The sequence below is a fragment of the Pantherophis guttatus genome, chromosome 1 (assembly GCF_059756535.1).
Source record: "Pantherophis guttatus breed Tessera chromosome 1, ASM5975653v1, whole genome shotgun sequence".
Taxonomy (NCBI): domain Eukaryota; kingdom Metazoa; phylum Chordata; class Lepidosauria; order Squamata; family Colubridae; genus Pantherophis; species Pantherophis guttatus.
The window spans coordinates 108,307,342-108,330,596 of NC_142063.1; the positions used below are offsets into that span (position 1 = coordinate 108,307,342).

At 39.5% G+C, this 23,255-nt stretch overlaps 2 protein-coding genes across 6 annotated transcripts in view; one reads left to right on the forward strand and one right to left on the reverse strand.

Moving 5' to 3' along the window:
- Positions 1 to 1,341: 1,341 nt before the first annotated feature.
- TMEM80 (transmembrane protein 80) lies at positions 1,342 to 15,373 on the reverse strand. Its single transcript, XM_034416803.3, has 5 exons — positions 15,293 to 15,373; positions 11,978 to 11,994; positions 7,074 to 7,167; positions 6,874 to 6,966; positions 1,342 to 1,955 (listed from the first exon to the last, which is right to left on the reverse strand). The coding sequence occupies exons 1-5, from the start codon at positions 15,309 to 15,311 to the stop codon at positions 1,750 to 1,752; spliced, it is 429 nt and encodes a 142-aa protein (XP_034272694.1). The 5' UTR covers positions 15,312 to 15,373; the 3' UTR covers positions 1,342 to 1,749.
- The window catches only part of DEAF1 (DEAF1 transcription factor), a 29,444-nt gene continuing 21,347 nt past the window's right edge, over positions 15,159 to 23,255 (forward strand). For 2 of the 5 annotated variants that reach the window (XM_034416802.3, XM_087880646.1), the window contains exons 1-5: positions 15,185 to 16,231; positions 17,128 to 17,225; positions 19,405 to 19,534; positions 21,160 to 21,306; positions 22,325 to 22,464. In XM_034416802.3, coding sequence (XP_034272693.1) covers positions 15,949 to 16,231; positions 17,128 to 17,225; positions 19,405 to 19,534; positions 21,160 to 21,306; positions 22,325 to 22,464 — 798 coding nt within the window. In that variant the 5' untranslated portion in view covers positions 15,185 to 15,948. Of the gene's footprint in view, positions 16,232 to 16,985; positions 17,231 to 19,404; positions 19,535 to 21,159; positions 21,307 to 22,324; positions 22,465 to 23,255 lie in introns of those variants that run through there. The other 3 variants (XM_034416801.3, XM_087880643.1, XM_060687747.2) reach the window with 3 other exon arrangements.

Genomic DNA, 23,255 nt, shown 5'->3' on the forward strand with positions numbered 1-23,255 from the left:
AGCCTGAGGCTACCTAATTTTAAGATATTAACTCTGAATAAATGTGCATACACCCTATTTTTCGGACTATAAGACGCACCAAGAAAAAAGCTGGTTGGGCGTGGATCGGCTTCCCGGAATACCCCCAATCAGCTATTCCCAGAGTTGAACTTTAGCAACAGGTTCATTGGTTGTGAGCTCTGCGCCTTGCTTTTTTTTCAGCCACTGAAATCTCCGTTTCAGAGGCTGGGTGGGACTACATTCGGACTATAAGATGCACCCAGATTTTCACCCTCTTTTGGGGGGTAAAAAGGTGCGTCTTATATTCTGAAAAATACGATAATTTTGGATTCCCGCAATACGCTTTACATGGGGCTACCCTTGAAGAATATTTGGAAGCTACAATTGGTACAGAATGCAGTAAAATAATCCGTTCTGACCACCCCAGGAGGTCACACATAATACTGTGTTGTGTGACCTCCACTGATTGCCAGTTTGCTTCCAGGATCAATTAAGCTGTTGGTCATCACCTTTAAAGCCCTTCATGGAATAGATCAGGTTAGCTGAGGAACCATCTCACCCCAATGGGATTGGCCTGCCCCACTCAATCTGTCAGAATCAGCATGCTCTGCATCCTATAGGTCAGAGTTTCAGCTGACAGGGATAGTTTGAGGTCCTGATGGGGATCCTTCATGTTGGAGGAGGCTGGTGGCCTAATAGGGAAGACGCCACCTCTGTGCTGTCCTTGTCATCAGTTTTTTTAGTTTGTATACATTGTTGATATTTTAATACTTTAATATCTATGATTTAAACTGTAAGCTGTATACTGTATACTGCACGAGACAAAAAGAGGGCTGTGAAAATATTTATGGACCCCTCACATCCTGGACATAAACTGTTTCAACTCCTATTCTCAAAGCAACGCTATAGAGCACTGTACACCAGAACTAGATAGAAGAACAGTTTTTCCCCGAACACCATCACTCTGCTAAACAAATAATTCCCTCAACACTGTCAAACTATTTACTAAGTCTGCACTACTATTAATCTTCTCATCATTCCCACCACCCATCTCCTTCTACTTATGACTGTATGACTGTAACTTTATTGCTTGGATTCTTACGATTTATATTGATATTGTTCCTGATTGCTTATTTGTACCCTATGACTATCATTAAGTGTTGTACCTTATGATTCTTGATGAACATATCTTTTCTTTTATGTACACTGAGAGCGTATGCACCAACACAAATTCCTTGTGTGTCCAATCACACTTGGCCAATAAAATTCTATTCTATTCTATTCTATTCTATTCTATTCTATTCTATTCTATTCTATTCTATTCTATTCTATTCTATTCTATTCTATTCTATTCTATTCTATTCTATTCTATTCCATTCCATTCCATTCCATTCCATTCCATTCCATTCCATTCCATTTGCTTTAGAAAGTGAGGGTGGTATATAAATTTAATAAATAAATAAATATTCCTCCTGCATTGGCCTGCGTATTTAAAGAAATATTTTCCCCTTGAAAAACAGCTTGTTTTTTGCCACAAACTTGCAAACTTTCATTGCAGCACAGGTCATTATAGTAAATACTCTATGCTGAAAATGGGCCAGCAGAACCTGTTTAACCAACGTCTCAGGCAACTTTGGTATGTCACATGGAACAGAATTGCCAGGACATCTCCTTTGTGTAATTTTTAAACGTTGCTTCCATTGCAAGAAAATGCAGGAAAAAAACCATGTATACAAGCATCAACATGATTTAGCTGACAAAGGCAGCAATTGCTATGATTTGTAGAATTCCTTCAAGTCCATATGCAACAAGCAGCACCACATTAATAATGACATCTGCTCTCAGGATATACGTTTGCCACACTAGAAAGTAGACTGACAGAAGCACACTGCCAACAGTGATCCCGAGACTGATCCCAAGGGGAGCTTCCTCTTCTCTCAAGTTGCCTTTGGTACCTAATAGGGGGAGAAAAGGACATACATGCACCTGATGGTATTTATGAATCTGTTAGACCATAACAGTAGAACTCTGAAATTGAACAGGAATTTAATTTACAGAGGGGGGTAAATCACTTATAATGCAGTCTTAAATAGAAAATAACCTTAATAATGTTAGAATTATTAAAGATAAAATATCTGGCTGGATCTAAAGCTTTCATACTTCTGGAGTACTGCTGAGTAGGGTTCTGCTAAGAACTTTTTTGTGACTGGAGACATGTTTCTTGTTTATTTGTTCATTAATTCATTTGTCCATTCAATTTCTTTGACTGCCCATCTCAGTTCAGTTGATTCTGGGCAGCTCTTCCTTCAATAGCTGTATTGGCATGTAATGCTAAGGAGATGCTACATATTTAGACAGGTCTTAAGATGGAGCAGAAGGAACAGTTGTGGTTCATTGTTCTCTTCTGCCTGGCAAGCTCATTGCCAAAAAAAACCCCATTAGTCTATGGCACAGGTGTCAAACTCACAGTGTCACATTGCCGTCATGTGACGTTTCATGTTTTTCCCATTCGTGGAGCTGGGGTGCAACTGGCCCACAGGCTGCCAGTTTGATGCCCCTGGTCTATGGGATACCAGCTTCTTGTAAGCTATGCAGCTACTATCCTTTATGTAGCAACATATTACAACTTTTGTCTGTAATGATCCAGTATAGAATGTTACAGAAGGAACTCTTGAATACAGGTAGTCCTTGACTTAAGTGAATCATTGCAGTTATTAAATTAATCCAGTTGTTAAGTGAATCTGGCTTCCCTATTTATTTATTTATTTATTTATTTATTTATTTATTTATTTATTTATTTATTTATTTTTCATATTTGTATACCGCCCTACTCCTGAAGGACTCAGGGCGGTGAACAGCCATAACAAATACAAATACATATAGAAGTTAAAAACTATTAAGAAACAGATTAAGTAATTTAGGCTCAAAGATTAAAAACATCCAAATTTATCTAAAGAGGTTTAAAACCCAATTTAAAAGCCAGTTTAAAAGCCAATTAAAAAGGAAGAGTTAGGCTTGTTGGAATAGAAATGTTTTCAGGGCACGGCGGAATATGCGTAAGTCTTGGATGTTTCGTAACTCTGGGGGAAGCCCGTTTTAGATGGTAGGTGCCCCCACAGAAAAGGCTCTCCCCTGGGGGCCGTCAGTCAACATTGTTTGGCCGACGGCACCCTGAGGAGTCCCTCTCTATGGGAGCGAACTGGTCGGTGAGAGGCTATTGGTGGCAGGAGGCGGTCTCGTAAGTACCCTGGTCCTGAGCCATGGAGCGCTCTAAAGATAGTAACCAAAACCTTGAAGCGCACCCGGAAGACCACTGGGAGCCAGTGCAGCTCGCGCAGGAGGGGGGTTACATGAGAGCGCCACATTGCTCCCATTACCACCCGCGCGGCCGCATTCTGGACCAGTTGGAGCCTTCGGGTGCTTCTCAAGGGGAGCCCCATGTAGAGAGCATTACAATAATCCAGGTGTGAGGTGACAAGGGCGTGAGTGACCGTGTGTAACGAGTCCCGATCCAGAAAGGGATGCAACTGGCGAATCAGGAGAACCTGATAAAAAGTCCTCCTGGCTACGGCCGTCATATGCTCTTCAAAAGACAGCCGTGAGTCCAGGAGGATGCCCAAGTTGCGAACCCCATCTGTGGGGGCCAACGACTCGCCCCCAATAGTCAGAGATGGCGCCAACTGACTATATCGGGACGACGGAAACCACAGCCACTCGGTCTTGGATGGGTTAAGCCTGAGTTTGTTCCTCCCCATCCAGATCCGTACGGCCTCCAGGCACCGGGACATCACCTCGAGGGCATCATTGGGGTGGTCTGGGGTGGAGATGTACAGCTGGGTGTCATCAGCGTACTGATGGTACTTCACCCCAAAACCACGGATGATCTCACCCAGCGGCTTCACATAAATGTTGAATAGAAGGGGCGAGAAGACCGATCCTTGTGGCACCCCACATATAAGGGGCCTCGGGGTCGACCTCTGCCCCCCTGTCAACACAGACTGCGACCGGTCAGAGAGAAAGGAGGAGAACCACTGTAAAACAGTGCCCCCCACCCCCAACCCTTCCAACCGGTGCAGCATGATATCATGATCGATGGTATCAAAAGCCGCTGAGAGGTCTAGTAGGACCAGGACAGAGGAGCAACCCCTGTCCCGAGCCCTCCAGAGATCATCAACCAATGCGACTAATGCTGTCTCTGTGCTGTACCCGGGCCTGAATCCTGACTGGAACGGATCTAGATAATTCGATTCATCCAGGTACTGAGGCAGTTGTCGTGCAACCACACTCTCAACAACCTTTGCAACAAAGCGAAGGTTGGAGACAGGACGATAATTTGCTAATACAGCTGGATCCAGGGAGGGCTTCTTGAGGAGGGGCCTCACCACCGCCTCTTTCAAGACGGTGGGAAAGACACCCTCACTTAAAGAAGCATTTATAATCTCCTGGAGCCAGCCTCGCGTCACCTCCCGGGAGGCCAGTGCCAACCAGGATGGACATGGGTCCAATAAACATGTGGTCGCATTTAGTCTGTTCAGTATCCTGTCCACGCTTTCGGGAGTCACAGGATCAAACTCTTCCCAAACAATATTCTCAGGACCTGCCCCTGTCATCTCCTCTGGATCAATCCAGTCAGAGTCTAGCTGTTCACGAATCTGAGCAATTTTGTCATACAGATATTGTACAAAATCCTCAGCTCTACCCTCCAAGGGGTCTTCCCGCGTCTCTTGATGGAGCAGAGAGCGGGTCACCCTAAACAGGGCGGCTGGGCGATTATCTGATGACGCAACAAGAGTAGAAAAGTAGTTACTCTTCTCTACTCTTATCGCCACTAGGTAATTCTTAATATGAGATCTTACCAGTGTTCGGTCGGATTCAGAACGACTAGCCCTCCAACTGCTCTCTAGGCGTCTTTTCCGGCGCTTCATCTCCCTCAGCTCCTCAGTATACCAAGGAGCCAGGTGAGACCGGCGCCGGGTCAGAGGCCGCAAAGGCACGACTCGGTCTAAAGCATCAGCCGCCGCCCTATCCCAGGCGGCCACTAAGTCCTCAGCCGAGTCGTGTGCTAGAACCTCAGGAAATGGCCCAAGCTCCATCTGGAATCTCTCAGGATCCATCAGGCGCCTGGGGCGGAACCACCTGGTCGGTTCCGCCTCCCTGCGGCGGGGTGTGGCGGTTCGAAGGTCCAGGCGAAGGAGGGAGTGATCTGACCATGACAAGGGTTCAATCACTATATCCCCTATCTTGAGATCACTCAACCACTGTCCAGAGACAAAAACAAGGTCAGTGTGTGTCCCCCCATGTGAGTAGAGCCATAAATTAACTGGGTCAGGTCCACAGCCGTCATGGAAGCCATGAACTATTGACGTTGCTTGTCTGAAGGTCGCAAAAAGTGATCACATGATCCCAGGACACTGCAAGTGTCATTACAAGCCAGTTGCCAAGTGTCCAAATTTTGATCACGTGACCATGGGGATGCTGCAACAATTGTGTGAGAAATGGTCATAAGTCACTGTTTTCAGTGCCGTTGTATCTTTGGTCACTAAATCAATCAGAATAGAGCCAGAAGCGACCTTGGAAGTCTTCTACTCCAACCCCCTCCTCAAGCAGGAAACCCTATACCAGTGATGGCTAACCTTTTTGTCATCGCGTGCTAGGGGCGGGGGAGGGGGGTGTCACATGTGCGTGTGCCTGCCCCCATAATTCTATGCGCCCTGCCCCCAAGCATGTGCACGTGACCCCACCACGCTCCCCCCACTCCTGGCACGTGATGGCATGGTAGGCCCGTTTTTCCTCTCTCCCTAGCTTCCAGAGCCTTTCTAGGAATCTGGGGAGGGCGAAAATGGCTCCCCCCCCCCAAGGTCCTCCAGAGGCAGGAAACAGCCTGTTTTTCTACTTCTGGTGGGCCCAGAAGGCCCAAAAATCAGCTGTGTGCACCAGAGCTGAACTCATGTGCCCACTGATATGGCTATGTGTGCCACCTGTGGCACATGTGCCATAGGTTTGCCATCATGGCCCTATACCATTTCAGACAGGTGACTGCTCAGTCTCTTCTAAAAAACGTCCAGTGATGAAGCGCCCACAATTTCTGAAGGCAAGCTGTTCCTAATAATCACTATTAGGATGTTTCTCCTTAATTTCAGATTGCTTCTCTCCTTGATTATTTTTTATCCATTGTTTCTTCATCTTGCCTTCTGGTGCTTTGGAAATAAGTTGACCCCCTCTTGAATGAATGAATGAATGAATGAATGAATGAATGAATGAATGAACGAATGAAATGGCTATACATTGACGACTACCTGTAAAGTTAAATTTCATAATAGCGGCAAGTACTCTGCTTATCTAAAAAAGAAGATAATTTAAGCTGTACAATTTATTCTATGGCTGCTTAAACTGCAGATCCAGACCTGGAATCTAGCAATGGTCTTTCATTCTACAGCACTTTTGACTATTCAAGTGGTTTGAAGAATTTCTCTCCAACCCCCCAAAATAGGTCCTTCCTTTTTGTCACATTTTCTTCTTCTCTAGTGGCCTACACAAAGAATACTGCTATATACAATAGTTGTCATTCTCCAATAGTTATAATTTTTAAAATAGAAATTTTATACAGAGTAAGTCACGCTGAACTCTTTCTGAGCAAAATAGCTGAATTAGCCAGCAAAAAAACTTATTTTTATATTAGAGTAATGTCTCTAATATAAAATTTGCACTTTCACCCAACTAGATTGACCAGTCTTTTAATGTTTAACAGTAAAAGTATTTAAAAGGCTTATCAGATACGAGTAATTGGCTAGTTGTCTTGAATTGCTCAGTTGGACTCATATTTTTACATACAGATTAATATTAAGGGGTGGTTGTAAATTACATAATGCTTACCAAAGTACAAGCGGATAACTTCGAGAAGTGCCATAAAGAACAGCAATACAAGATCAAGAGTCAATAAACTATATGGATAAGTGAAAATCTGACCTGACAGTAAATAAAATATAAAAGGGAGAGAAAAATCAAGTTAGCGTATATCATGTTGACAAGAATCAGCAGAACCATCTCTTAACTGTGTATTTTAAACAACTTACTTTTATAAATAATCATTAGAAGTGCTGCTAAAAAATAAAATACATAATAAATTCCATCTAAAAAGAAAAGGATCTGTAGGGGAACAGATGACAGCTAGCAGGTTCCGTCAAGGAAAATTATTTATAATTATATTTTTCACATTTTATTTATGTCGGATCATAATTCAGTGTTATATACTATAAAACTGCACTGCCACTCAGTACATCAAGTGGTAGTATAAACTGTACTTAAATCAATAGTCCATTTCCAAAGATTGATAATAAACTTAGGCTTGGATAAGTATAGCAGAGTGAAGTAACTGCGCTTCAGTTGAGTAGGAGCCACAGGCAACCCAACTACACCACATTTCAGTAAGCAGTCTTAAAAAAAAAATCTTTTTGAGGAATGGCTGCTTCCAGAGTAGATCTAGTGTTCCTGCTGAATCACCATCGAGCGATTCCAAAGTTATGTTTCAGAATACTTCAAAACATTACATTTCCTTTCTATCCAGTCATGATGTTGTTTCCCACCTGCAATGTGAGATTGTTTCAACTAGAGACTGAATTGGGAACTTTTTGAATAAACGTTACGTGCTTGGCTACTGGGCGCATACAGCAAACTGGTTTAGAAGCTGCACTAAGTCACAATTTTCCCTTAACCATGGTTTATGAATAAATCATAATTAGGTATATTTGTACAATGCATTAAGCTATAAACTATCGTTTACAATCAAAATGGCTGTGATTAGAAAAGTTAAAACCAAATTAATCGTATTGTGGTATCGAGAATAAGATCAGAAAATCAGCTAATGGTCTATTTAGCTGTGCCACTGTAATCTATTTCAGGTTACTAACCCACATATGAGAGTCCACTAATTACATACTCTATTAATAGCTAGTAAAATGTCATAAGAGAATCTCTGATCCCATATAGAGAATTATTTCTTTAAGTTAGGAGAAATAGTACAGATAGTATTATTTCCAAGAACTGTGTCTCCTCTAAAGATTCTAAAAGTTAAATATTGTCTCCACTTCAAATCACAATGCAAACTAGCAAGCCTGTTTCCAAAAAAAGGGCATGCTTTTTTGAAATCTAAAAATCAAGAAATCTAATTTTTCCCGTGTTCCTACTGCATCCAGTTCCTCATCTTAAGTGTACCCTATTGGTTAGTATCAGGTTAAAGCGAGCTAATCTTCCTGCGTCTTCCAGGCATTGAAGGAGAAAATTGTTATGAATGCACATCAGGAATTTTTAGGCCATGTTTGTGGCAGATTTTGACTCCTAACAGATAACAGTATAATTAAAGTTCTCTATCTTTATGAATGCGTGCTTTTTTGAAAAATCTGCAATTTGCTATTGAAAATTACCTACATTTTCTTAGCAAGATAAATGAACGATACCAACAAGAGTACTGCTTTTATTTGTTCATTTGCTTAGTCCTAGATCCTGTTTTAATGGCACTACCAAATTCATTCGTTTTTGCTTTTCTAAGCATGGATGAGTATAGTTTACATTAACATGCAAATCTTCCTCCCTTTCTATTGCTTATGTTCCGTTTGAACTCTGCTCTTCCGTTTCTAGCTTTCATCTATGGTAGCAATTCCATCAGATTTCTGTTACACTTGTTAAATTATATTTGATTTTCTGTACAAATTGTTCAAGCTCATCTTGTTTACTTCTCACACTGTGAACATTAGTAAGTAGACAATGAATGTCATGAACTTTATGAAACATAGGTCTGATTTTTCAGCAAGGCCCTATTTCAGCACTATTCCCATATTTCATAGTGCACAAGTGTTTATTCGAGATCCGTCAGTTTTTAACTTACACGGGACTTAATTTAAAACCCTTCTAACTAAAAGCCTAGGATTCTTTATCTTACGACCCTGTTAACAATCCTTGAGAGATGAAATTCCTCTTATGCCAGCAGGCCATCGTAATCCAGAAGACAAACCCAGAATCATGTTATTTGCATAATCAGTAACTGATTTCTCTTTTTTAGTTCTCATTCATGGATTGGACAGATGGATAAGACTACTTGAGCCTCCAAGATCTTAGCTTTCCTTTTGAGAATTTTAGTCTGCGTGTAATACAGTTATAGTATCCTTTGCCTCCAGCTGTGTTAGCAGGAACAAATGCCTGCAAGGTGACTTGATAAGTGTTAGAAATTGACATGTCACTAATCCTTCCTTATGGCAAACAGAAAGATTTCAGGAGAAATTTGCTTTAACTCTTTGAGGCAAATCATCATCCACTGTGCCTCCTCTCTTTGTCTTATTTGAGGATATAGCTTTCTCTCCTTTAGGGATATGCTATACTGGCTCATTCTCTAGTCTCCTATTTAAAATGCTTGGAACCATTTCTTTTATCTGCAAAGGCCTGAATTTTTTTCCTGAACTTTAGATACAAAGACAAACAGGACGCATCGCATGACCTGTATCATCTTTTGAAGGATTCCTCAGAAACAGGTAGCCAGATGAGATGTTATTTTCTGAAATTCATGCCATCTATCAGCAATTGAATTCACAGACCACTCTTTAGATGCCTATATAAAGTGCAGACTATTGGAAGTATCCAGGTTCTGGGATTCAGCAGTTCCATAGTTCCATATCTAGAAGCACTATTAAAATGTTATATTTTAATTAATTAAATTTAATTAATATTTCTGTTAGGCTCTTCCTGAGCAGGCAAATCTTAAATTATGTCATGACCCCTTATATGGGGCCTTACATAACTTCCATGCTTCTGGAGCAGGGGGGATTATTTATTTTTACAATGTACATCTTGTGAGGTATTTTCAGTTATACTGACCATCAGGAGACATAACATGACCGGTTTTGCCCTTATTGGGATTTCTTAGACATAAGTAGCCAGATGTTATGGATGCTTGGATGCAACTAAATGTTTGGGTGGAAAGGAACAGATTCAGATTAAATCCCTAGAAGAGAGTGGCTATGGGTCCTAATCTTCCAAATCTAAAGATTGTCCATTTATGACTCTGGATGCAATCATATCCCCATACTGAGCTCGTTCAAAATGTGGGTAATTGTCCTAGATTTGCAGCTCTTCCTTGAGAAGAAGATGGAAACAGTGATCAGAACAGCCTTTGTGCTCAATTGTATTTTTTCCTGCATAAAACTGCATTGTGCAATTTGTTCTATGCAGGACTGTCTTTGAAAAGCAACTGAAAGCTTAAATAGATTCAGCACACAGCTACCCAGATAGTTGGGGAAACACTTAAATTAATCAATATAATATCTCTATTCTTAGAGCTGCATTGACACCAGTCAGCTTCTGGGCACAATACAGTATGCTAGGTATGTTTTTAAAAGCCTGTATGTTTCAGGGCTTGGATTCTTCAAGAATGATTGTTCTGAAAGCTCTCCATCTAGTGAGATCAAGGAGAGAAGACCTCCAGAGTCAATCAAGGTCAACCTGTTGACCTTGTGGTCGTATCTACTCAATGGTAGCTCCTCTTCTGTAGAATTTAACCTTATACATATGGACCATCACCTCCCACCTTTTCCATGGAGCTGTGAAAACATGGCCGTATGATAGAACACCTGGAGGAGTGTTAAATATCTCCAAGTGGATGGGATTACTATTGTAATTTGACCTAGTTTATAATTTTCTTTTTTATGTAGCATATTGTTCAGAACGGTTTGAAATGGGGTGCTATAGAAATCCAAATAATAAATACTGTATTGATTATGAAAAAATAAATAAATTTATTTTAAAATTATATTTTTATGCCACATTTTTATATATAACTCGAGGCAGAGGACATCTGCCTCCTATTTCCCCACAACAATCCTGTGGGTGGGTTGGGCTGAGTGACTGGACCAGTCACCCAGCCTGCTTTCATACTAAGGGAAACCTAGAACTCACTGTCTCCTGGTTTCTAGGCCAGCACCTTAACCATTACACTAAACTATCTCTCTGTTAAAATTATAACTGAAAAGCACACATCTGGTAGTTTTTATTTGTTCTCTTTAATTTTATAAATCTACAATAGAATGCTAAATATGCCAAGCAGCCTTTTAAAAACAGCAACAGTTAAATTGATATGATTATTTTTGCATTTGTGATAGTCTTACACTGAAGACATATTTGCAATATTCTTGCTAGAACATGTAAATTGCTGAAAGCCAAACTTTTCTTGGGGAAAATGAAACCAACCACACCCACTTAGATCTGAAAGGAATTTGTGTATTATTGTTTGTTATGTAAATATTCATTTTGCTTCTATTTTACTTAAAGGATAATCCCTTTTCAATTGGACATTTTAAAACCTACTGATAACAGATGTATCCCAGTTTACAGAATGGATGAGGAATGAAAATGAAAATGAGATTGCAGTCGAAGAAATAGTTGAAGATTATGTCTCAAATGCTTTTGGAGGGATTTTTTCTGCAAGTTGTATTATGTGTCTTGCAGTTTCCTCCTTTAAATGTTATTATTCTATGTATTTCATTTCTTGGTTTCACATATCAATCAATTATATCTTAATGCCTACAGTCAATAACAATATGGTCATTTTGCATAGCATCTTCTTAAACATTAAAACTGGAATGACACTTATTAGAGGATAATGACATATAGCACCATTTCTCATATCTCTGAAGTTTCTGGAAGTAATCACATTAACAGACTGTCATAGAATTAATGTGGATTTTAGTACTGTAGATGATATTCTAAGGCTACTCATGCGAGATCAGATGAACAGGAAAGTTGTTATAAGATATACCTAACAATCTCCCGCATTTATATGTCAGAAATTTATCCACCATTATTCATTTTCCTAAAAGGAACCATCATAAACTTCTAAGAAGATACCAACTTCCTTTGAGGCACATTTGAAAATTATAGGTATGATTAATCAATAAAAATGTATTTGGTTTTCTGGATAAAAGAAAAAGGATACAACAGACGATGAGCTCCCTGTACACAAGACAAAAATAAAACAATTATCCAACGTTAAACCTTTAAGGTGTAAAAGATACAAAAACTAGTGTGCAGAAATTCTTCTAATTGGTTTGAAAAAGAAATATTGTCCTACAGTAATCAGCTGTATAATTCAGAACATGGCACAACTTGTTTCAATACTGCAGCACCCATTTCAGCCTTTGATAATACCTTAATTCAAAATTACTTCAGCAAAACTTTCTGCCGGTTTTTGGTTTAGACTCAGAGCTATAATCCTAAATACATTACTAAATAAATTTATGAAACCATTAGGCAGATATTCGGATTTAAGCAGTTAAAATATAGTCCAAAATTCTGATTAAAAAATAAATAAAAATTAGCGATGCAATACAATGAGAACTTACGAATTCTAGGCTTATTTAAATCTATTTAAAAGCATGTTTATATCCATGCTAGGAGTCATGTTGGACTGGAGTATCTTTATTCATGCTTTATATGGAGTGCCAGAAGTACTGTGTGACCCGTTTCATTGTTTATTGAGAGTCTTCAGGTATGGGTTGCCAGATATTATTCTTTGGGGTTCAAGCTATCTACAAGTAGTCCTCGACCTATGACCACAATTGAGCCCAAAATTTATGTTGCTAAGTGAGTTTTGCCCTATTTTCACCTTTCTTGTTATTAAGTGAATCACTGCAGTTGTTAAATTAGTAACACGGTTGTTAAGTGAATCTGACTTCCCTATTGACTTTGCTTGACAGAAGGACACAAAGGTGGATTACATGATCCTGGGACACTGCAACCTTCACAAATTTAAGTCAGTTGCCAAGCATCTGAATTTTGATCATGTGATCATGGAGATGCTGCAGTGATCATCAGTGTGAAAAATGGTCATAAGTCACTTTTTTCAGTGCTGCTGTAACTTTGAACAGTCACTAAATGAACTGTTGTAAATTGAGGACTATTTGTATTGGGAACTGAACTCAACCACTGATGACTATATAGAATGCAATAGTTTTAGGAATTATCCAGGTCCTCTCATTCAGTGATTGCAGGGATATTTAGATGTGCTATCAGACTGGTATATACAGTCCACCTTCCCTTCAGCTTTCAGAACAGAAATATACAAATATTGCCTTATGTCATGACTCCTGTATGAGTTTTTACATGACCTCCACACAACCCTCTACAAGAGGGAGGGGGAGATTTCTCTATTTTTTTACAGTGTATATCCAGTGTGATATTTTTCCCTGTAGGTATAGATAAAATAATATAGCATCTATATCTTTCTGTTCAGAGCACAAGGGAAGGTAGACTGTATACAGCTCACAACTCTTTGAGATCTTTATTGAAATTTATTTCAATTACATAGAGAACCTCTGTCTCCCTCTATTGAAATAACCGTGAAATGGTTTTTTTTAGTTGGTAATAATTTCAGCCCAAATGCAAGTTTAAGGTGCAAGTTTCACTTTTTAGTGGTTAACATTGATAGTTTGTTAATTAGTTAAAAGTAATAGCCAATCAATATTGAATTAGAGAAACATAGATTGAAAGAGGTCATTTAGGCAATCCAATTCCTTCCTCAATAAGGAATCCAAATTAAAGCATCGTTCCAGAATAATTCTCTATTAGAATAAAAATAAAAGGTAAGTCTACCATCTTTCTAGCTCCACCACTGTCATTGCCCTTATTCTCAGAATGCCCTTTTCCCTCCTTTAATGTCCATTTGCAATCTGCCTTTCTCTAAAATCCATTATTCAGCTTTCTGCCCTCTGGAATGAAAGAAAATAGGTGTTGATGATGGCATATAATATTTTTTCAGATGCCATGTTTCCCTGAAAATAAGACCCTCTCTTATATTTTTTTGAACCCTGAAATAAGCACTTAGCCTTATTGCCATGTGCTCAAGAGCCCGATTGGGCTTATTATCAGGGAATGTCTTATTTTGGGGGAAACAGGGTATCTGAAAATACTGTAACATCCTTCAGCTATCTTTTCTCAAGGCCAGACTTCCCCAGCACTTTGATTCTTGTTCTAAGATTTAGTTTCTAGTTCTCTGTTCATCCTTGTTACCCTTTTTGAACCTGCTCCAAGTTCTCTATATTGTTCTTAAAACTAGATTTCAAGATGGGATTTGACTAAAATGGAACAATAAGTTTCTGTAAAATATTTATTAAAGCCACAAAATATATTAAATGCACAATATACTAGAAAATGGAGATTTAAGCATTTGACAAATATCCTCTCCAGATGACAGTATTATTGCCTATCACTTGCCTTCTATAAAAGATAACATGTTTGTTAGATCACACTAAATCTCTCATTAGTATAGGGTAGCATTGTACAGTAAACATCCTGGAAGAAAATAAATCTTCATAAATAAGGCACCTCAAGAACCTGGACGAAAGGCAGCATATCAATTAAAAACATATATGAATATTATTAACTGTAGTTCAACCTATGCTGAATTATTTAGGGCATGATTCAGTGATTACAGGGACTGACAACTCCATCGCTAAGCAGCACGGTCATTATGTGTGATGCCATGTGATTGTATCTTGCAACTTCCTGCCTGTTTCCCATTGCGTTTGTTTGTCAGAAGCGGCTAGTGAAGGTCACAAATGGCAATCACATAACGGGGGTGGGTGGGTGTCTGCAACAGCCTTAATTTTGAAGAGCGGTTATAAGTCTCGGTTTTCAGCATCATCGTAAATTCCAACAGTCACCAAGTGGTCAGTAAGTGAGAACCACTTGTAATTTCCACAGGTGACACTGCCACAATGCCACAGAAATAAATCGGGCAGTTAGTCTGTGCCTCGACTGTCCTGTAAGGCAGTTATGTGACTTTATTTTCCACGAGGAATTCCCCTTCGTGGCTTCCTAGTCTACAAATATAGTTACCTATAGTTCTATAGTTACCTATAGAAACTACAACCCCCATTATTGCATGGTGGGGCGCCATGCAATCCTGCAATATCAGTTTACCAGTACTAGTTTTATTTATCATAGCCCGGATAATTACTAATTATTACAGCATAAGCAGGTTGCAACCACGTCCCCGTTGACTTCAGAAGCAACTTCTCTTCAACGGAGCAGTAACTTGCTTGAAAGCCAACTAGGCAACTGTTTCACTATTGTCAAGGTAACCCATTTGCAAGCAGGCTAGACTGCAACCTAATAACCAGCTGGTTATTAGCTGGTTAACCAGATGGTGTCACCAACGGTGTCCAGGATTTCTCTAAGTCTCCCCTTTCCACATCTTAACTCGGGTCTCAAAACTTGGAGCAATGTTTTTAGTCAAAGCAACTCCGCTCACCTTGCCTGACGGCCGCCATACTCTCTCATCCCATCCCCCCCCCCCATTCCTCCCCCTCCCCAATTCCTCCAGCATCCCGACAACCCTTGCGCAGCCTCCTAGGGCTGCATGGGCGGATTGCCGTTCGGCGGGTTTCGCGCGAGCGGAACTCCACGATCGCCTTTATTGTTCGCGTCCTCGGAGATATTCGGGGCCCCTCGGACACCGCCGGTGGGTCCGGATTGTGAGAGGGAGGATTGACGAAGCCTTCGATGTTCTTCGGACCTTTGCTTCCCATCTCGGTTCGGTCATAGCCGGAAAGACTCGGGCCTCTTCGGCAACGGCCGTAGCTCGACGAGTAACCGCCATCTATTCGGGTACCTTCGCGAGCTTCCGATCTCGCTCTAGCCGCCTCAACATGAACTTTCGGTGGATCGGGAGAAATCGGCTCCGATCGGGATCACTCGGGTGAGACCGAAGCGGGTTGTTGGACGGGTTCGGGAAGACCCGTCATCGACTATACTCGGATAAGATCGGAAGCGGCTTTGGGCCGTTCGTTTCCCTATTCGGGATTCTTAAAGTGGAGATCGGGGGAGATCGGAGAATAACTTTCATTCGGACGAGTTCGGCTAACCTCGCGGGATAACCCCCCCCCCCGCTCCACTAAGTGTCTTCGGATGGAGGACTCGGACTCGGCCGCGAAGCAACTAGGTTTAGCCGAGGCGGCGGCGGTAGCTGCCGCTGCTGCAGTAGCTGCAGCAGCGGCAGCCGCCGCAGCCGCAGAAGGATCCGAGCAGCAGCACGAACACCGAGGACAGGTGCCCGGTTCGGAGGCGGAGCCACAAGAGGAAGAGGAGGTGACGGCTGTCACCGTAATGGCGGCAGATGCCGAACACATTGAGATGGGAGCCGAATCCCTGCCGAGTGCGGACGAGGCTGCTGCGGCAGCTGCCTTTGCAGGTCGGCGCGCATGCGTACAAGCACGCCACCCGCCGGTCATTGAGCTCGGGTCGTGACTGGATCGTGTGTTCATTCGCTTGCGTGAATGGTGCATCACGCGAATACTTACTTTCAAGCGCCTCTCCTTTAGTGGAAACGTTTGGATCTTCTTAACTTACCTCTAGTACCTCATCATGAGGATATATACATACATGTGTGCATCATCCATGACGTCAAGAAAGCGCAGAAAGTGCCACCTTTTCCTCTACATTATTTTAGTTGTGCCGTTTCTTATCCCTGACAGGACTGTGGTGTGATCATTGTCGGTAGTCAGACAGGCAGAAATCTAGCATTTCTCCATCACTGCCTTTCACCAGAGCAATATGACTTGTTGATTATTTTTTTTTATACCTACATCTGAGTTACTAATTTAGTTGGAGTACTTGATGAAAAACAATTGGTGTAGCTGCCCGTTTGCATTTTAAGATGCTGTAACAAAAGATAATTGGACTGATTAAAATTTCTAAGAACAACAGCAGACAGATTAAATACAACACACTGAAACCTTACCCAATAGCTATTGAACTATACAAAAATCAGCTAAAATAAGATTGTCAGGTTATAAATAGGGGCAAGGATTCCTTTTCTCCCTTAACATTTGACTATTAATATTATGACTATTAATATTATGGCTATTAATATGTGCACATAATCATTGGTAGCTCTATTAATAAAGTCAGTATATGCATACTGGAAATCGATAGGTAGATAATGAAAATTTTGCCCTCAGAATCAATATTAAGATATCATTCTATAAACGTCTCGTTTAACAGAACATGTGCATATTTGCTTCTTGGATTTTGATAGTTCTGAAGGAGGATATCACAGCAAATATTTATTTGGATCATGTTTTACAGAAGTAACCACAGTAACAGTAGCCAATGTGGGTGCCTCTGCAGACAATGTATTCACTACTTCTGTGGCAAATGCAGCATCAATCTCAGGACATGTATTGGTAAGGTCAGGTTTACTTAATCTTACAATATTTATTTTTGCATATTCAATATTTCCTTTGTGGTAGAAAGTTTCTATTGTAAATGTGTGTTGTGAGTAGCTATGAAGGTTCATTATGTAATCAAATAGCACAGATTTGTGTTAGCAAGGTTTGTATTGGAGATGAGCAGAATAAATGCGACTGGATTTGCCAAAGACAGTAGGCTAGCCATTACTTAGGTTGGCTAGCTTGCAATTCAAGGGTATTGAATGAATCCAGCTAAATCTTTAATTTAGTTAGTCACAGTTAAACATGGATTAACATCTTTGGACATTTTCTTTATTGTTATTAGCCCACAAAGGTATTCTTTCACTAACTCACGCTCTAGTCATTTCTCACATTGACTATTGCAATGCACTCTACCTATGTACGCTTACCCTTGAAGATTATCCGGAAGCTACACTGGTGTACAATGCAGGGCTGCAAACAGTTTTAAGCACTGCTAGAGTTCTGCATGTAACATCTCTCCTGTGCGAGTGGCATTGGATGCTAGTTTGCTTCTGGGTCCAGTTCAAGATGTTGGTTTTCACTTTAAAAGCTCTTCATGGCATGGGACCATGTTTCTTAAGGAACAGTCTTATCCCTATTATATTAACCCATCAATCAATTTCAACTGGTGGGGTCTAGGAAGAGAGCCTTCTCTGTAGTTGCCCCTTCCCCTGGAGGTGAGGTGCACCCCTCCTCTCTTGGCCTTCCAGAATACCATCCAGACTTGGCTCTGCCAACTGGAATGGGGTTCTAACAGTGGCATGCAACTTGGGGGTGGCTGGTGGTTTGAAGGGTGGTTTACTCCCTCTGCCGTTTTAACTTCGTTACTGTCCACTGTCCACTCGTTTATTGTTTTTTTTTAATTTTGTTCTAATTTGGGTTTTTTTTTAACCATGTTGTTTTATATGGTTGTATGGTTTTATTTGTAAACCATCCAGACTCATGCAGGTGAGGTGGGCAGTGTAGAAATTTGATTAATTAAATACATAAATAAATAAATACGGTCTCCCCAGTTAAATGGAGTCACATTTCAGCTGTATCACTTAGAAGAGAGCTGCACCTAATTCCTAACAAATGTATAAATTTATTAGAAAAGTTAAAATACTTGTGTTATACAAGTGTTATAAATATAATATTTAATGTTATATTATAATACTTGCGGTACATCTGGTTCTACTGATTCCATTATCTTCACTGGGTCCCTTTCCTCTGGCTAATGCAGAATGTTAGTCAACATAGAGGTTGTATTTGGTACTGTCAAGGTCTTGATTACTATATCTCCTGAGGCAAGGAGGTTTTATCTGATTCAGTATAAAATGCCATAGGCATGACTAAAATAATAAATAGAGCTTGCAATGGCAATTCTAGTTCAGTATGACTCAGGGTTCACTACATAATATAACAAATATCTTCAGACCTTAAATGAGTTCAAGGAATCGAAACCATATATATCAATTTTGATTAAACTTATGTCTGTTGTCTCTGAGAAATGCTATAAAACTGGTGAAGTGCCAGTTGACTTGAGAAAGGCAATTATCTTTATCTTCAAAAGGGGAATAAAAGGAAGACAGAACTACACACCATTCAGTCTGGCATTAATATCTGGGAAGATTTAAAAATGAATTATAATGCAACCAATCTATAACCATTTTGAAAACAAGAATATTAGAAGTCAACATGGCTTTATGAACAAATCTTGCCAGCGTAACCTTATTTCATTTTTTATGAGAAGATTTATTTAATAGATTCTGGGAGTACTGTACTGGAAATATATCTAAACTTGAGAAAAATATGTATGTGATTCTGTCAGATTAGATTAGTTAATTAATGTTTAAAGTGTATTTGCAGTTGTCTATATCCAGACAGTGCTCCTTAATGGTTCCTTATAAAATTGGAGTAATGTATCAAACAGGGTACTATAGCTATTGATCATATGTCGAATATTCTTTTTTTTCATCAAGAAAGGAGAAAACAGAGTGTTAGTCTCCATACGTTTGTATGTGGAAGAGAGGCATTTGACTGCTCTTTTTGCACTCTTCAATATATGCAACTTGATATTTCTACGGGAATTTGCTATGAATTCTTACGTATTAAGAAACATAAAAATATAATCCTTTCAGTAAGTTATACTAGCAATTTTTTTTTATTTCAGTCTGGAAGAACAGCTCTTCAGATTGGGGACAGCTTAAATGCTGAAAAAGCCACTCTGATTGTGGTTCACACAGATGGCACCATTGTGGAGAGTGCAGGTCTGAAGGGGCCATCTGCACCTCTTACTACAGGTAAAATGTGAGCTGAGGGGACCTTTTTAAAATGTCATATAGAAATTCAGTATACATTTATAACTTTTTTTCAACATTGCATAAGCAAACTAATATTTGATTAGGAGAATTTCTTGATTTTCATTCCATCCCTTCTCAAAATTGCTTGAGGGGGAAAGGAGGGTCCTGTAATCCAATGATCTACAGCAACCAAGATAGCCAAACTACATCTAGTACCTATAAAAGATAGTCATTTTTTTATAATTAATTCTAAAATTCTATAAAAGTTAATACTTCAAATTTAGCTCAACTCTTAATCTGTTTTTCTCAGATCAAATTGTTATCTAGCTTTTTGCTGTTTATTTCAAATACTTAAATTTCTTAAGTTTGTAATTATTTTTTCTTTTGTTCAGAATTGATGTTAAACTTACCTGGCAACTTTGCAAATTTGTTGTCTTGAAATTTGTTGTCTCTAATAGCTTTAAGATGGTTAATAGGCAATTTCTGAAAATGATTAGAAAGTAAAGCTTGCAAACTTAATGTCCTTTAAAATGTAATGTCGCAGTTGCAAGCAATCTCTGAGGGTGATGGGTGGTTAAGAAGTACGAAATATAAATGAAAAACATGGCTAAGATGTCTCCTGGCACTCAAACTCACAGAAGACCACACTCTTTTAGTCTTCTCATGAAAATCAGCTATCTGGGCACATGTCGGCAACCTTCCATCTTCTTGTCTGGAGAGGTTCCAAAGAACCAGATTACTCAACAATTCTTCAGTCTTTGCTATTGTTATCGGCTCTGCTTTTACAGAGGCATCTTCAATTTGCCATGCCTCCCTTGCAAGTCTTGTAGTTCAAGCTTTTCATTGGTCTGTTGTGATAGTATCTCAGCATTTTCTGACTTTTATGGAAGCTATTAAGACACAAAAACATCTTACCTATTCATTAGCCATTGCAGATAAGCAAACTCAGGCCAGTTTGTATACTGTATTATGCAAGCAATGGGTTTCAGTCAGATGCCCCCTCTTCTGGTCTTTAGGAATTTGATAACATGGCTGTGTTGTCAAGCCAGGGAGGCTGGGTCATTATGACAGTCCCTCCAGATGATGGATAATTTGTTGTTTATTTTGAATACGTCTCCCAGTTTTATGTAATTGTAATAGATAGTGTTGTTTTTAATTTTTTTTATATTTATGTTTAATCCCAATTACATACTGGGAAATTGTATGCTGCTCAGGTTGGTTAATTGAAGTAGTCCATAAGCCCCATAAGTAAATAAATAAACAAGTAAGTATCCAGTGTTGCTTTAGTAATAGCTGAGGTATGGAGATGACATGGAACTTATAGATAAGATGCAGTTATTTCTGGTATCAGTGCTATTGTTTCCTGAGAGGAATAGTATAAGTATAGCACGTAATGACTAAGTCCTTTCTAATGGATTCCACATTTCAAAAATCAGATAAGTGATGTGTTGTTTAGAGAGGATTTAATATTCATTTTTCTTCTTTTAATGATTGAAGGAATAAGTTGCACTCTGGTTTTTTATTGACTACCTATCATTTTGAGGATCACGTTTTTGACATTCTAAAGGAAATGCAGAAATGAAAACTGTATGTTAAGACTTGGTTACCTTTCCTTTTATTTGAAGGATCTCAGTCCCCCTCTACTCAGTTAACATCTGGTCAAGAAAAAGGTGGAACAAAATATAACTGGGACCCGTCAGTGTATGATAATGAACTGCCTGTGCGATGTCGAAATATCAGTGGGATATTGTACAAAAACCGACTTGGTTCAGGTGAGGAATTTCAACCTATATTTTTCTAATCCATCTGAGTGATTAAGAACCCTCCAAAATTGTTAATCCACTAAGATTAAACATTGACTTTCACTAAGAGTTAAATTTCCTAATATCCAGAATATATATTTTTTATTTTTTATTTTATTTTTTAATTTGATTTATATGCAGCCCTTCTCCGGAGACTCAGGGCGACTTACAATGCGTTAAGCAATAGCCTTCATACTTTTGCATATTTATACAAAGTCAGCTTATTGCCCCCACAAACTGGGGCCTCAATTTACCTACCTTAGAAAGGATGGAAGGCTGAGTCAACCTTGAGCCTGGTGAGATTCGAATTTACAGTAATTGCAGACAGCTGGTGTTAATCACAATGCTTTTAGTCTGCTGAGCCACCAGGCTCATAAATTTAGAACATAGTCAATCTCAGAGTTAATGACAGGATCTGTTTTTAAATTTGATAGCAGTGCAAATGTGGAATATAACTTAAGGAGAATTCCCTGCCTATATTCACTGTTCTTCTGTCCTCCAAAATTCCACCCAGATAACATCTTGGTCTGTTTTGAGAATAAAAAGAGGAAATATTACCTTGGATACAAGTCATTGCATGCATCAAGCCATCTAAATGACAGCTATTTGCCCACTTTTCAATATATGATACATGTTTCATATCAAGTTTATTTGTACACAGCAGGCCAAATCTATAACAATGTTAGCAATTAAAAGTGGATGAATGGCCCAGAAGAAATTCTTTTCTAGACTGCATGTTATTCATTTCAGTGTTGTGCTTAGCTGTGAATGGGAAGGGAAGGAAAATTGGCACTTGCATCATCGTGAAAGTGAATGCTCCGTTTTGCGAACTCATTAAGAGTGTTTATATTGGGAAGGCATTTTTATAGTGGGAAGGGAACTATTAGTCTGCAGCTTGTGGGGAAAGGTTTTTGCAGACTCTTCTGAGCCTCATTTGTATAAAACAATTATTAAGTAGGAGTTGTTTCGTTGTTTTATCCTGGACTAGGTGGTCGAGGTCGTTGTATTAAGCAAGGGGACAACTGGTACAGCCCCACTGAATTTGAAGCTATGGCTGGAAGAGCCAGTAGCAAAGACTGGAAAAGAAGTATTCGTTATGCTGGGAGGCCAATACAGTGCCTTATTCATGTAAGATTCCTTAGATTCATTTTCTTCCTACTGTCACATATGCCACAATAAGTACTACTGGATTCAGTGGGATTGATTCCTAAATAAACGCCCATGGATTATGACATTTGAAAGAGTTTCATCATTTGCTGTATTTGGATTTATGTTTCTACAACATATTTCTTGAAAATGGAGAAGACCTCCCTTAAGGTCTTACTTAGGATAAAAGTTACCAGAAAATATATGTGGGAGTCAGAGAACAGTAGAAAACTTTTGCAAGACACCTTTTATGCATACATAAATATCCACTATGTTATTCCCTTAATGGGTAAACAACATTTTGCAAAACACAGGAAAAGAGAAGAATTTAATAAGCAATATATTGAAAATGGGAGATGAGAGAAAAGAAAAAAAAAGAAAACCTAACTAGTTTTTGGTAGTCCTTTCATATCCAGTGTTCTTTTCACCATAGTCATATTTCATGGCTGTACTTTAGACAGCTCCCTATTTGCATTATTTGTAGTTCTACAGTATCTGGAGAGTGTATGCTGTAAAGAAGCACGACAGTAGTGAACACCGAGGTGAGGGGAGAGGACCATAGGGTAGGATATTAGATTAATTGGTTAATTTTACTTCAAAGCAGTGTGCCAGCCAAGCTCTCGGTGCTTGGAGAACTAGGAAGGGCTTCCTTGTGTTAATGCTGGATGGGTATCAGTTTTTCCAACCTAATATTGCTCTTTTCCAGTTTTAATATTTTTATTAAAGTTTGTTATAAAATAAAATACAAATAGAATCAAAAGTCAGGAAAGATG

What these genes read in the sequence shown, in the direction of transcription:
- TMEM80 (XM_034416803.3), bottom strand. An exon ending in TCTAATGATTATTTATAAAA is followed by an intron (nt 6,967 to 7,073) that starts GTAAGTTGTTTA and finishes ATTTACTGTCAG; the next exon opens with GTCAGATTTTCACTTATCCA. An exon ending in AGTTATCCGCTTGTACTTTG is followed by an intron (nt 1,956 to 6,873) that starts GTAAGCATTATG and finishes TCCCCCTATTAG; the next exon opens with GTACCAAAGGCAACTTGAGA.